The following is a 15,450-nucleotide window of genomic DNA, read 5'->3' on the forward strand; positions in this document are numbered from 1 at the left end:
GAAACCAAAGACCCAGAGTATGGAGGAAGAATAGAGAGGCACACACTGCAAGATGCTTGAAGTCCAGTGTGAAGTTTCCACAGTATGTGTTGATTTGGGGAGCCATGTCATCTGCTGGTGTTGGTCCACTGTGCTTCATTAAGTCCGGGGTCACTGCAGCCGTCTACCAGGAGATTTTGGAGCACTTCATGCTTCCTTCTGCAGATGAGCACCTGCCCACACTGCCAAAAGCACCAAAACCTGGTTCAATGACCGTGAGATTACTGTGCTTGATTGGCCAGCAAACTCGCCTGACCTGAACCCCATACAGAATCTATGGGGCATTGCCAAGAGAAAAATGAGAGACATGAGACTAAACAATGCAGAAGAGCTGAAGGCCGCTATTGAAGCATCCTGGTCTTCCATAACACCTCAGCAGTGCCACAAGCTGAGGTAGTAATTGCTGCAAAAGGGGCCCAAACCAAGTACGGAGTACATATGCATGCTTCTACTTTTCAGAGGTCCGATATTGTTCTATGTACAATCCTTGTTTTATTGATTGCATGTAATATTCTAATTTTCTGAGATTGTGGATTTGGGGTTTTCATGAGCTGTAAGCCATAATCATCACAATTATGACAAATCACGGCTTCAACTATCTTACTTTGCATGTAATGAGTCTATCTCATATAATAGTTTCATCTTTTAAATTGCATTAGTGAAATAAATGAACTTTTGCACAATATTCAAATTTTTTGAGTTTCACCTGTACATGCAGATTTGCTGGGCAATTGGCTATGCAAACCTTTTTTATAAATAGACCACCTACCTCTGGTAGTATAAAAAACATTTACACTACTACAGTACACCATCCACACTGCTCAGCTTTTGGCTGTGCCGGGTAGTACATTGGCTGTATTTACCTTTTTAATTTATTTTCGGCTGCTTTGGAGAACAGGTGCATATGCAATAATGCACAAGATGGGGGAGATTTGGGGTACACATATAAAAAAATATTATACACAAGGTACAGGTATTTATTAGGACTGACTATTTACAGTAGATTCTCACATACAGTAACTATGGCATCATGGGCAGGGAATGTTCTGTACTTACTACAGTTCCATCCAGCCGTGGCATTATTTTCATCTTCTCCAAAGCGGCAGTGATTTGTCCCATCACAAACTTTATCTATAGGAATGCATTGACCCGACAAAGAACATGACCACTCCCCTGGGCTACATTCTCTCAGGCCACTCTCTGGGGAGACAAATTTAAGAAATTCAGTTTGGAACAATATTTTTTTAACAGTTTAAAAAACCTTGCACTTTAGGCAAGATCCCATTATAATGTGGCTCCCTTTCTCCTTCTTAAAACCTTGCATAAGAATGCAAAAAAAAAAAAAAAAGAACCTGTAGCCCACATCTCTCAAGAAGACTCTGAACCCCAGTGCAGTATCATCTTCTTGCAAGATCTGGGCTACTAAAAATTCTCCAAGATCTGACCAGAAAGAAGATGACATCACCCTTGCCTTGACGCTGCAGGAGAAAGCCAGAAAAAGTTAAGCATTTTACCTCATTCCCTCACGATAGTTTTTTTTGGCACTTCATCCAACATTTTAGGGATGGGACCACATTGAATGAGTGGACTTGGTGCAAGGTCTGCATATCACAATGAGGTCATTGTGTATGATTTCATTTTCAGAGTAAATTACTGTATATACTCGTGTATAAGCCGACTTTTCAGCACATTTATTATGCTAAAAAAGACCCCCTTGGCTTATACTTGAGTTATGTAGCTAGATTCACAAAGAGTTAACCCGGCCTATCAGTAGATACGCCGTCGTAACTCTGAATCTAAGCCGTCCTACATTTAAGTGTATTCTCAAATTGAGATACACTTAAATGTAGCTAAGATACGACAGCCTGCGCCGTCGTATCTTAGCTGTCTAGTTCCGCCGGCCACTAGGGGCGTGAACGCTGATTTACGCCTAGAATGGGTAAATCAGCGAGATACGCCTATTCACGAACGTACGCTCGCAGTAAAGATACGCCGTTTACGTAAGGCGTTTTCAGGCGTAAAATTAGTCCAACAAAAACCTGGCCTAGCCAATGTAAAGTATGGACGTCGTTCCCGCGTCGAATTTTGAAAATTTTACGTTGTTTGAGTAAGTCGTCCGTGAATGGGGCTGGACGTAATTTACGTTCACGTCGAAACCAATAAGTCCTTGCGGCATACTTTGGAGCAATGCACACTGAGATATGTCCACGGACAGCGCATGCGCCGTTCGTTAAAAACGTCAATCACGTCGGGTCATGGTTTATTTACATAAAACACGCCGACCTCTTCACAATTTGAATTAGGCACGCTTACGCTGGCCAATTTACGCTACGCCGCCGTAACTTAGGAGGCAAGTGCTTTGTGAATACAGCACTTGCCTCTCTGACTTACGACGGTGTAGCGTAAATACGATACGCTACGTCGGCTCAGAAATACGCCACCCTACGTGAATCCAGCTAATGGTCTGTCATGCAGTCTTAACTGTTCGGGGGCCGTCCACTGTAACAAAGCCTCGCCAGTGATAGACAGAACACTGATACAATGCTGGGAAACTGAATCAGTGTTCCGTCTATCATGGACAAGGAGGAGGCTTTGTTGCAGTGGATGGCCGCCGAAAAGTTAAGACTGCATGACACAGCGGGAGACCGTAATCAAAGGTACATGAGGCTGCAAATGGGCACAGTGAGGCTGCAGATGGGCACAGTGAGACTGCATATGGGCATTGTTTACCAATATCTGCTGCATTTCCCACCCTAGGCTTATACTTGAGTCAATACGTTTTCCCATTTTTTTGTGGTAAAATTAGGTGCCTTGGCTTATACTCGAGTATATACGGTAATTGTCCTAAAGTGTTACTAAACCCAGGACCTTGCATTCATATGTCTGGTCTCCCACAATACACAGAATATGGAAATGTAATTATTTTAGTAAATATAAACTGCTAAATACCTTTTCTCATCAGCAGTATATAGCAGTCTTCTATCAGTGTCCTGCCGAGCACTGGTTGAAGCTTGTAGGAGGAGTTCATTGTACTTTGACTGTTTTATGAGGCTCTGGGATCCCTGACTTTCTGTCTGGACAGTGCTGTTTGGCCAGGTGCTGATCACATGCACTCCCCCAACAAAAAGAAAAACTCTCTAGCAATACACACCAAACTGAGCATGTGCAGAGTGCCCCAAGGCTCTGTACTATCAGGAGATGGATTGGGGGCAGTTAAAATAGGGGAGGATCAGAGAAGACAGGATCAAACATCCTTTCTACACAATATGCAGGATTAACCCCTTAGGTTCCACAGTGAGTATAACAAGAATGCCTTACTGCATATGCAGACTGATTTTACTGCTGTGGGCTTAGTAACACTTTAAAGTGGTAGTAAACAGTTTTATTATTTTTACCTACAGGTAGGCTTATAATAAAGCTTACCTGTAGGTAAAATTAATATCTCTAGCGAGCAGCAGCCAGTTACGTCACTTGCGCATGCGCTCTGAAAGAACGGCATACTCGTGCCAATCCTTCAGAGCTGTGTGCTGCCGCCAAGACTCCTGTGCGCATGTGCAGGAGTGACGTCATCGCAGCTCCGCCAGTCAGGAGGCCAGAGTCCGCAAACCCGGAAGGAAGACCTGGTGAAAATGGAAGCCTCTGCAGCGGTGACATGAAGGGCTTCATTTTAAAGAAAATTCATTCATAATGTGCTAGTATACGATGCACAGTAGCACATTATGATATTGACTTGTAGGGTGAAACTTTTTTTTTTTTTACTTCACTACGGCTTCAAAGTTTCCCTTTCCATTTCTTAAGCAATCAAAGAGTGCCTATGTATAGATAATGCGGTAATCTCTTAATTGCTCCCTCTCTCATGTCATAGCTCTCTAGAAGCTGTAAAACTCTGTGTAATTATCTACTTTACTTTGAAAAGTCAGATCCACTGCTGGAAAGTCAAGTCTTCTCCCATACAAGGATGCTATACCTCCTTTTCTAAATGTCTGGAATTATGTTTTTCTATTGGCTGTGCTGTCAAAAGTATCTTTCCAGTCCATTGGCAAGGGCAGCACTGGAGACCTCTAGGGCAAGTTTTCTTTTACTGAATACAAAATAGTATTACATTGTGTTGTTTTTTTGGAAATATGCTCCCTTGTTTTGCTTTAGATTTTGTCTATATATAACACTTCTGTTAGACATGTGTCACAAAATTAAAACAACTGTTGAAAATGTGTGTACCAATTTTATGGACTAAAGCCCTGTACACACGGCTGGGAATTCTCGTCAGGAAAAAAACATTGTGTTTCCTGACGAGATTCCTGGCAAGATTTTCTTGCCGGCCGAGTGTACACACTATCAATTCAAAAGAACCGCCGTTCTTTTTTTTGGCACGAACGCGGTGACGTCATCGACTACGACGAGCATGCGCTTGTCACATTCGATGCCGTCGCCGCCAGCCAGCTTCAACCTACCTATGCCTTGAAAGCTAACGCACATGCGTCAAAGTCATTTCGAGCATGTGCGGGTTTACATGGAGACAGGTAAGTATACACACACTTGGTTTTCTCGGCAGGAAAACACTGCCGAGAATCACAACGAGAAAAGGTTCTTTTTTTTTCTCGTCGTGATTCTGGGCAGTTTTCTCGACAAGAAACCTCAAAGCCTCGTACACACGCACGGTTTACTCGGCAAGAAAGCTTTGCCAGCAGTTTTCTTGCTGTTTCTGGCCGAGAAAACCCTGCGTGTGTACGAGGCTTGACAACTTTCATTTTGACACATGAGCAACATAAGACATTTCTTACCACATCCACTCTCATCGGCATTGTCATCACAGTCATCATCTCCATCACAAAGCCAGCTCTGATGTATACAACGACCATTGGGGCAGGTAAAGTAATCGCCTTTACATGTCGGGTAAGCTGAAGAGCAAAGCAAAAAAGATACACATGGAATCAGGCACACAAGTGTATAGCAGTGATGACCAACCTTGGCACCCTAGATGTTTTGGAACTACATTTCCTATGATATTAATGCACTCTGTAGTTGAGCATCAATTAATCGCTTCCCTAACAGTGACCTGCCTCTCAGCCAATCAGGTTCACCGGGTCTGGTTATCGGTCACCTGAAGCTGAAGCGGCAGGCTTGGTAGGACGAGAGGAGGAGCAGGCGGGAGAAGAGTCTTCCTCATTGAGGAAGAAATGGAGGACACCGCTCACCGCCATCACCCGCTGCCGACCCGAGACAAGGCAGGCAACGCTTGGGGCACTGTGGCAACACTTGAGGCACACTGGCAGCATTGGGCACACTGGCAGCATTGGGAACACTGGCAGCATTGGGCACACTGGCAGCATTGGGCACACTGGCAGCATTTGGCACATGGCACACTGGCAGCATTGGGCATACTGGCACACTGGCAGCATTGGAAACACTGGCAGCATTGGACACACTGGCAGCATTTGATGGCACAGTCACAGCATTTGGTGGGCACAGTGACAGCATTTGGTGGGCACAGTGACAGCATTTGGTGGGCACAGTGGCAGCGTTTGGTGGGCACAGTGGCAGCGTTTGATGGCACAGTGGCAGCGTTTGATGTTTTTTTTTGTGAAAAAATTTCAAAATGTATTTAATATATATTGTTATATTGTCACCCATTGTTTAGTACTTCTGCAACCCGCTCTAAAAGAGCTGACTGGGGCAGTCTGAGACTGGTTGAATCTCGTCTGGTAGTAGAAAATGTCTTGAGGTTGGAGTGTGATGTTTGCCGCGTGGGCATATGTCCGCCGGCGAGGGGCCCTCTGTGCAATAGCACGGACGATCGTTGAGGAGGGCATATGCTCACTCACTGAAAAAGGGCGTTTTTTATGGAATGGCGCAAAATAAGGATTCTATCAGCGATAATATGGGAGCTTGTGAGTATTTTTGGAGTCAGGGAAGGCGTACATGCATTCCCTGCCCAGACACGCCCATAAGACTTTAGCCAGCATTGTAATCATTGTATGTATTCTATTCATGTATTCTATTCATGTAATGTATAGGACATCCTGTTAGAGGGATGTCCTTACATGGTGCTTGCTGTGTCAAGGGGACATCCTGTGTTGACCACTCCCATGGGGGAGGTGATTAGCTGCCACAGTGAGCACTTCCTGTTTGTGGGAATAAAAGGAGCCGTGATAAGCCATTACAGAGGATGATGGCTGTGATGGCGAACAAGATGGTTGATGTTTGGTTATTTGAATGAATGGCAGACCTGATGCATGGTGAGTGAACCTTTTAGCTTAAAGATGGATTATTACACTAAGACAAAATCTGTTACTATTAGAGACACGATATCTGTCTGTGTGCTCTGCATACAGCCTGATTTTGCTGACAGATTTTTTTTATTTTTTTGTTCTTCTCTGACAACCCCTCCCTAAAAAATGTTAGCACCAGCCACCACTGGTGCCCAGAGCTTAGTAAATGAGGCTCAGCTTCACTTTGCAAAGATTATCCAATCACATGCAAGACAATTTAAAAAAACAGCATTTTTGCTCAAACATGATTGGATGACTCTAGAGCAACTGCACTTGTAAAATGCACAGTCTATTTGCCTTTAGTAAATTATCCCCCCCCCCCCCCCCCCCGGGTAGCTTCCTGTATTAAAGACTGGTCACTGCTGCTCTCTCTCTCCTTGTGCGGGGTGACTGGTTTTGTATCAGCCTCCTTCTGTTGTTTTCTGCAGGCAGGTTGTAGTGGGTGGAGCTTGCTGGGTCCCTCCCACATGTGCATCACAGTGATGATGTCACTGCTACTTTTACAAGGTAATAACTGGGATTACAATGTCATTTTAAGTGAATTTTCTTCCTTGGTGGCTAAAAATAAATATATTTAAATGAAAGTTCTTAAGTTCAGCTTTAAAGTGGTTATACAAATAATTGTATTACTTTAATGCATTCCCTACATTAGGGTAAAAAATGTCCCACTACCTGTTCTCCCCCCCTCCCTAAACACTTACCTAAGTCCTCTCTTGATTCAGCGATGTGTCTGTCTACAGCAGCGCTAGTCTCCCTACCTGCTCTCACATAAAAGATTGAGAGCAGCAAGAGTCATAGGCTGCTAGTGCTGTCAGTCAAATCCTATAAGGAGGGAGTAGGGGGCGGGGCCAAGCCATGGTGTGTGTGTCTATGGATGCACACAGCCCGGTTTAGGAGCACACCCCCACTTGTGCTACCAAAGCAAGCAGCTTGCTATGGGGGCACATGGGGGAGAGGAGGAGCGGACAGCACCAACGGGGGGACCCCAGATGAGGAGGTAAGGGACTGCTCTGTACAATATGATTGCAGAGAACAGGTAAGTATAATGTCTTATAACAGGAAAACAAATAAAGCCTTTACAACCACTGTAACGATTGCTAGACCTAAAATAATGCAGAGATAAGCAAAGAATGAACATTACTGCAATTTCTTTCATCACTGCCATCGCCGCAGTCATCATCATGGTCACAGATGAAATCTCGAGGGATACAGTCTCCATTTGCACACTGGAACTGAGAGTTCTGACACCTCTTGGCTGTAAAGAAATGACAGTCTATGAGAAAGAAGTTCACTGACACAGCAGGGCCCCACCCCCCCTTTCATATCTTTGTATAACACATTTTAATTAAATACTCATAATGTTCAGAATATTCTTACATTTCAGTTCCTGCATGTCAAATTTACAAATGTATATAGAAAATAAAACAACCTTCCTAAAAAGTTAGCATTTCCTCCCATTTCAATGGGTTTTAGTATGGGAGTATTGTTCTTCCTATACATTTCTATTTAGAGTTTCTGGCCCGGATTCACGTACAACCGCGTATCTTTGAGCGGGCGTAATGTATCCTATTTACGTTACGCCTCCGCAACTTAGACGGGCAAGTGCAGTATTCTCAAAGCACTTGCTCCATAAGTTGCGGCGGCGTAGCGTAATTAAGCCGGCGTAAGCCCGCCTAATTCAAATTTGGAAAATGTGGGCGTGTGTTATGTAAATGTTATGTGACCCCACGTAAATGACGCTTTTTACGAACGGCGCATGCGCCGTCCGTGGACATCCCCCTGGGTGCATTGCTCCAAAGTACGCCGCAAGGACGTATTGGTTTCGACGTGAATGTAAATTACGTCTAGCCCCATTCACGGACGACTTACGCAAACAACGTAAAATTTTCAAAATTCGACGCGGGAACGACGTCCATACTTAACATTGGTACGCCGCATTTACGCCTCATATAGCAGGGGTAACTTTATGCCGGGAAAAGCCTAACGTAAACGGCGTATCTGCGCTGCGTCGGCCGGGTGTACGTTCGTGAATTTGCGTATCTAGCTGATTTACATATTTCTAGGCGTAAATCAGTGTACACGCTCCTAGCGGCCAGCGTAAATATGCAGTTAAGATCCGACGGCGTAAGAGACTTACGCCGGTCGGATCTAATACAAATCTATGCGTAACTGATTCTAAAAATCAGGCGCATAGATACGACGGCTCAGACTCAGAGATACGATGGCGTATCTGGAGATACGCCGTTGTATCTCCTTTGAGAATTTGGGCCTCTTTTTACAGAATTACTTATCATTATCTCAAAGGCATTAAGGCTGAATTCCAGACCTAACAACCTAGAGGTGAACGTGTAACCTGTCAAAGTACTTTTTATTTTTGTTTCTCCACCCTTGGTATCCAGGTACCCTATCAAACAGTAAAGCCAGGTCCTGGGCCTCTGTGCACGTTAAAGCGTCCCTTTCACCAACCTAAAGAATTGCAGGAAAAGAAGGAATGGCTGCACACCAAGGAAATGATCCAACATGATTTATTCAATCCAATATGAGTGACATGTGACAGCCACCAAGACAAAGACACAGGAGGCGACGCGTTTCACACTGTCAATAGTGCTTATTCAAACCATATTGCACATGCAATATGGTTTATGCTCAGAGCTGCACTTTTTTGAATTTATCACTTACACAATTTGTCGGATTGTAGTGTCAGCAGCTATGATATGGTTAGACAGTAGCACAGTAATCATTTAAAGCTTTTATAATTACTCAGTGCTGGCCGAGCTCCTCCAACTGCCCTTCACTTTCCTATGTAACTGTTTATGTAGTGGTCAGGAGGAGAGGAGAGAAGGGGAATGCAATAAAGTGCTACTTGAGTGACAGCTTTGAGTCTGCTGGGCTTGCTGACATCACTCCAAAGGTGAGGTGACCAGCAGCAATATAGGGGCTTTTTTTAAGTCAACACAAGAGAAGCTTATATAAGTGAACAACATACATAAAATATGTAAAATACACTTAAAAGCTTATGGAAATAAATTTGGTGAAATTAATGGTCTGGCAACAGTATCAAGCCTGGCTTAGGACCCACCTCAGTCTGTGACAAGACAATAAAGTAGCAGCAGCACAATGATAAGGTCATATCTCTGCTTTCTCCTTCTGTAGGCATGTTCCCTGTGTTAGACTGACAACACTAATCAAACCAAAGAGTTCTGACCCTTCCTCTCCCAGTCCGTGTGAAAGGGATTACAGTTGTAGCGCCCCCCCTTTTTTTTTAATTAGTGGGGCGTTACGCTAACGTTAGTGGGGAATGGGAGATTTCAGTTGCTTCCATTCACTGATTGTTAGTTTGTGCTGTTGCCAGTTTCAGAACTGCCTCCTGGGTCAGTCTGTGTGTCCAGGGGTGCGCTGCCACCCCTGGGCGATAGTTGGCGCTATAGGGGTTCTGACAGAACCATCCTCCCCCAGCAGCCAATCAGAGGAGTTTCCCTCTTTGGGCATGCTGGCGGGGGGTATATCTGGAGCACCAGCCATTTTTCTGGTGGTCTGCGGGGCCCGAGATCCAGGATTCGCTATCCTTACACTCCGATTACACTAAGAAAATTTACTACGCCTGTGGCAGAGGCATTATTTCCTCCCAGTGATCAGATTATTGCAAGTGACCCTTTGGCTGCCTGTCCAAAGGGCACTTACCCCCCCTGGCAAGGGTGGCGACGTTTTAAATTACCTGTGCTGAGAGCAGGCTTGCTCTCTATGCTTTTTGATATCCAAGGCCTGATACTATAAGTTCTCTCTTCTCATCAACCTTTTCCTCTACTGTGTGTTATGTTGATGTTGGCCTTGGAATAAAGCATTGAAAACTCACACTTCCGGGTGGACACTTGTTCTTTTGCCCACACTCTCAAGTATTATCCCTAGACATAAGAACTTGGTAACTTAATACGCCGATCCCAAATTAACCAGCGGCTCCTTCGGGGGTGAGCGCTACACAGTTCAATATTGTGGGCGCCACTTTCGCCTAGCAGTACAAAGGGTCACTGGTTCGAATCCCAACCACGACACTACCTGGTTTGCGTTGAATAATAAATATGAATGAAAAAGTGTTTTTGGTTTGTGGTGTTCAGAAAAAGTGAAGATCCGCTTTAAGACAGACTCAGGAAGGGAGCTGTGGTGGCTCAACGCGATTGGCACTGCGCTGATAAGCCATTCACCTCTGAAGCTAGGGGTTCGGATCCCGGTCTCGGCTACATGTGAATTGAGTTTGGTGGTCTCAGCCCGGCTCCCGGTGGGTGTGCTATGCGAGGTAAGCCTGCGCTTAGTATGCCCACCCCCCTCCCACAAAAAAAACACCACACTTACACGCACTCGAAATTGGGTTAACATGCACGCACTTTGACCACGCGGTCTCTAAAAAAGAGAGGCGAAGGACTAACGGGGCTGGTTGAGCGGGCAGATCCTCTCACTCCCTTATAGGGAGTCCCTCTGCCCTGTTGGGCTTCAAAGCGGAGCAGGTAGGGCGGGGAGGGACCCCCTCACACACCCGCCATTGCCACCCGGGGCATGGAGAAAGGTGGCAGATTGCCTCTGGGGGAAGCCTGCCTACTCCCAACGCCTGCAGTCCAGCTCCTCTCTCGAGTACACGCACAAAATACACTTAAAAAAAAAAAAAGACAGACTCAGGAAACTATGCTATCTGTATGTAAAAACATATTTGTTGAAAGCAATCTGACCAACCTAGTGGAAAGAAATAGTCACAGCATACTTCATAGGTTACTTCAACATGGAAAGTTCTTGGGAGTATATCTAAGTTATTTGGGTTTAGCAGGATCATTCCAGTCCAGTGCCCAGGGAAACAAATACTCTGCTAAACTACTGGGAATCTCATACTTTTTCCTGACATGGTTCCTCCTTTGGCAGTTCCCAGGTTTTATGTTAACTGATAGTTAACATAAATAGAAGATTGCACCTGGAAGACCACCTGTAAATGTAAATTGTTCAATCTGATATCATACTGTACATTGATATTAGATGATGTGCCCTCTACACACCTATAACCAGGGCTTTTTTTCAGCGGGAACACAGGGGAATGCAGTTCCAGCATTGAATAGTTATGTACTCAGGGCCGATCCTGACCTCCCTGGGGCCCTAAGCAGAATTACATGTCACATTAAAGTTAAGAGCGGGGGGGGGGGGGGGGGTTGGGGGGCTGCCCCGACAGTGACAGTTGAGAAGTGGGGGGAGGGGGTGGGTGTTCTGCTGTCGAAGAAATGAGACATCTTACATTAAAGTGAGAAGCGGTGGAGTGCTGACTTCTTACCTCTTCTCCCGTGCAGCCAGCGAGTTGAGAAGCGGGGTGAGGGGCCAAAAATGACTTCTCACCAGGCGGGGCCTCTAGTAATTTGGGGGGCCCTCTGCAACTTTGTGGGGCCCTAAGCGGCTTGCATAAGGAAGCCTATAGGGCGGATCGGCCCTGTATGTACTAGCAAGGAGTATTAGAGTGTGCTGGAGGGCCTTTTGATTCTGGCTTCTGAGGGATCTATAGTCACTGGGGGGATATAATGTTGTGAGTGGGGTCTAATGTTGCTGGAGAGAATTATTGTTGCTTGTGGAGGATCTACTGGGGGATGGCGGGGTAATTGTTGCTGGGCATCTACTATTGAGGGAGAGGTCTATAGTTACTGGCTGCTGTGAGATCTATTGTTGCTAGTGAAGGTCTATTGTTGCTTGAGTGGGGGGAATTTGTTTGTGGTGCCTCTATTGTTGCTGGGTGGATCTATTTTTTCTGGGGGTTTATTATTAATGGGGGAGGTCTCTTGTTGGCTGTTGGGGATTTATTTAATTTTCTTTCTTGTTATCAGTATCAAATTCCATATAGGTTGTTCTGTATTCCCTAAAAGAGGTGGTACTGGAAGGTGTGTAGGGGGTGGAACAAAGAGACGATGCTCAGGGGTGGGTAGTGGGTGGAGACAATGGCTGATTCGGAAGGAGAGACTACCTGTACCTATTCTCTGAGAAGAAATGCCCTGCCTATAACAACAACATCAACAATAGCATTTCTAGAAAAGAATGTCTACATACTGCAATTGGCCTCATCGGAACCATCCCTGCAGTTCACCATTCCATCACACCGCTGACTTGTATTGAAACAGGCGCCGCTGGCACAGGAAAGCTGAGTGCATACGGGGTATTCTGCAAGAAAGATAAACAAGGCATAAACTCATATTTCTTTTAATTAGGCAAGTATTGCCTATGAATACATTGTAGAACTCAGTACAGTCTTCTTACAACAGAAGGTATCTGCATGTCTCACTTCCATTACAAATCCAAAGAATAAGGGTAAAGCTGTGTTAATCACGTCCCCACGTCCCTTGCACACCGAGGATTACTATGGTAAAGCCTAATATTAAAACAAATAAACATTGATTTCAAACTGCATACAGCTGTTTCAGGCTTGTCTGGAAATCTCGTTGTGACATCCGAAAATGGAGTTAAAACACTGGAGCCTGCTCTTTAAAAATAAAGTAAGGAATAGCAGCCAGACATTTATATATATGTAGCACCCCTCTGAAACCCCAAAGGCAAGACAGCACCTCCAAAGCCAGGGGTGGACAAGCACTTTAGCCCAGGGCTGAATCCATGGCTAAAATGGGGGGACTGAGAGAGAATGTTGGGTGTCATTTTTGTCTTTTAAGGTTTTTTTGCAGATTAGTTAAGGAGGTTAGGGTTAAGCCCTGTACACGGCCAAGAATCTCATCAGGAAAAAAACAAAGTTTTTTCTGATGAGATTCTTGGCAAGATTCTCTTGCCGGCTGAGTGTACACACACTCCTTTTTTTACACTTTTTTTTTAATTTTATTTTTTTTATTATCACTTTTATTCCTATTACAAGGAATGTAAACATCCCTTGTAATAGGAATGTGTGTGACAGGTACTCTTTATGGAGAGATGCGGGGTCAATAAGACCCCACATCTCTCCTCCAGGCTGGAAAGCATGAAATCGGTGAAAAAAAAATTCACCGATCTCATGATCAGTGTTGCTTAGCAGCCGCAATTGCGGCTTTGTTTACTTACGGGGACCCGGGCGTGACGTCATCACATCGCGCCCGGGTCCTCCGACGGTCATAGAGATGACTGGTGACCATCTGGTCACCAGTCATCTCTATGCTTCCTGCCAGCGCCGGACGATTCGTTCTCCGGGCCCCCGATGGCACGTGAGAGCCCGGAGAAGCACCGGATGGCGGCGGGAGGGGGGATGTCCCCTCCCGCCGCCTGTAAGAACGATCTAGCGGCGGAACCGCCGATATGATCATTCTTGCGTTGTGCAGAATCGCTGGCAGAAGAGAAGGATATCTGAATGATGCCTCTAGCTGCAGGCATCATTCAGATATCCCCCCACAAAGCCCAGGACATCATATGACGTCCACCCGGATCGTTAGAGGTCCTTTGTGGACGTCATTTTACAATGGGCTGGTATGGATGTGGTTAATAGCGCTATTTTTACCGCGAAAACGCGGCAAAAAAGCACCAGTGTGAAAGGACCCTAATACTTAACTGATTCCTTTTAAAAATGATTAAAAATAGATAAAAATCAAATATATAATGTACCTACAGTTTCAGTTTCGTTTTTGCATGCTGTTTCCAGGTTCTGTGAAGTACAGAGTCTCAGAGCCAATACAGGGCAGCGATGGTTTGTAAAACGAAACTGATTGGTGTTGAGGGGTTTCAGACACACAATACGCTACGCCGACGCAGCGCAGAGAGGCAAGCATGGAATTCACAAAGGCACTGCTCCCATAACTGCGCTGGGTTTCGAAGGTGTAAGTCGGCGTAGGTGGAAGTGGGCGTGAGCCATGAAAATGAGGCGTGACCCCATGCAAATGATGGTCCGAGCGCCAGACAAATACGTATCACGAATTGCGCATGCGCCGGGACGTGGACGCATCCCTCTGCGCATGCTCACAACCACGTTGGAACAACTGCCTAAGATACGCCGGATCACTGCGTACGCCATGAACGTAACCAGGCCCAGCCAGACACTCGTCCAATGTAAACAACGTAAAATACGCCGGCTTGAGTTCCCTGGTGCAGACCTTTGTATGTCTGCTGCTGGGTTACACCTGCTTTATGGGGCTTAACTTTACGCCGGACGTACAACTTACGCGCACCTCTCGTAACTTGCGTTGGGCGCACGCAGGTTCGCGAATCGCCGTATTTCCCTCATTTGCATGTTTGAATGACTAATCAATGGGAGCGGCACCATGCTCCCAGCCTAAATGTGCGCCCACTCTACGCCGGCGTAAGCAAGATACGTCGGCGGGGTGTAGCCTGTTTTTGGGCGCATCTCTGTTTGTGGGTCTAGTGCACAGATACGACAGCACACATTTGCACTTACGCCGGCGTATCTTGAGATACGTTGGCGCAAGTGCTTTGTGAATCCGGGCCAATGAGTCTAAAAAATAGGCTTGGCCCTTAAGTGGTTAAACACAGATGGTAACTATTTTCATGCAATATCAGGTTCTAAGCCGTTTGTAAATATGCTCAGGACATAGAATGGGGACTAGGAGGTAAATTTTGAAAGGTAGTTCTGATAATTTTTATGAGAGCAAAGCCCAGGATTAACTATACAGGTAGATTAAGAGTGAGCCTGATAAATGGGTACCTGTAATATCAGGAAGCAAGCTTTGTGCCGCCTGCCAATCTGTGCTAGCAGATTAATGCATCACAAAACCACTTTATGTGGTTCACACTGGCAAGATTAGGTAAAATGATACATGGCGGTTTTAGAGGTCATAGGCTAAAATGTGATATTCAGGGACTAATCAGAACACCTGCTGAATCCTTCTACAGAGAAGACAAATCACAGGAATGACATCATTACAAGATTCAATTGTTCTGCACTGTTGCAAATTGTGCTTCAGAATTAAACCCAAAAGAAAACATTTTATTATATTGCAGTTTACCAATTGTAAATGTGATGGCTGCATTTGTTTTCTTTTTAAGCACAATTTATTTTATTTTCATCTGGTGATGCAGCCAGTAAGTCTGTTGGTTTTCAAATGTTCAAGCTTTCTTCTAGATGTATCAGTGTACAGGGATGAGACAAACCAATCAACACGAACAAGGGTGCTTACAATGACCACCTTTTATTTATTTA

The 15,450-nt window shown here is 45.1% G+C and overlaps 1 protein-coding gene across 2 annotated transcripts in view; it reads right to left on the bottom strand.

Annotated features, from left to right (window-relative positions):
• The window catches only part of LRP2 (LDL receptor related protein 2), a 327,257-nt gene that overhangs the window by 242,856 nt on the left and 68,951 nt on the right, over positions 1-15,450 (bottom strand). For both annotated transcript variants that reach the window (XM_040357827.1, XM_040357826.1), the window contains exons 5-8: positions 12,375-12,485; positions 7,450-7,563; positions 4,821-4,937; positions 1,096-1,239 (exon numbers count right to left, since the gene is read on the bottom strand). In XM_040357827.1, coding sequence (XP_040213761.1) covers positions 1,096-1,239; positions 4,821-4,937; positions 7,450-7,563; positions 12,375-12,485 — 486 coding nt within the window. The remainder of the gene's footprint in view (positions 1-1,095; positions 1,240-4,820; positions 4,938-7,449; positions 7,564-12,374; positions 12,486-15,450) is intronic.

This window comes from Rana temporaria, chromosome 6, assembly GCF_905171775.1.
Source record: "Rana temporaria chromosome 6, aRanTem1.1, whole genome shotgun sequence".
NCBI lineage: Eukaryota > Metazoa > Chordata > Amphibia > Anura > Ranidae > Rana > Rana temporaria.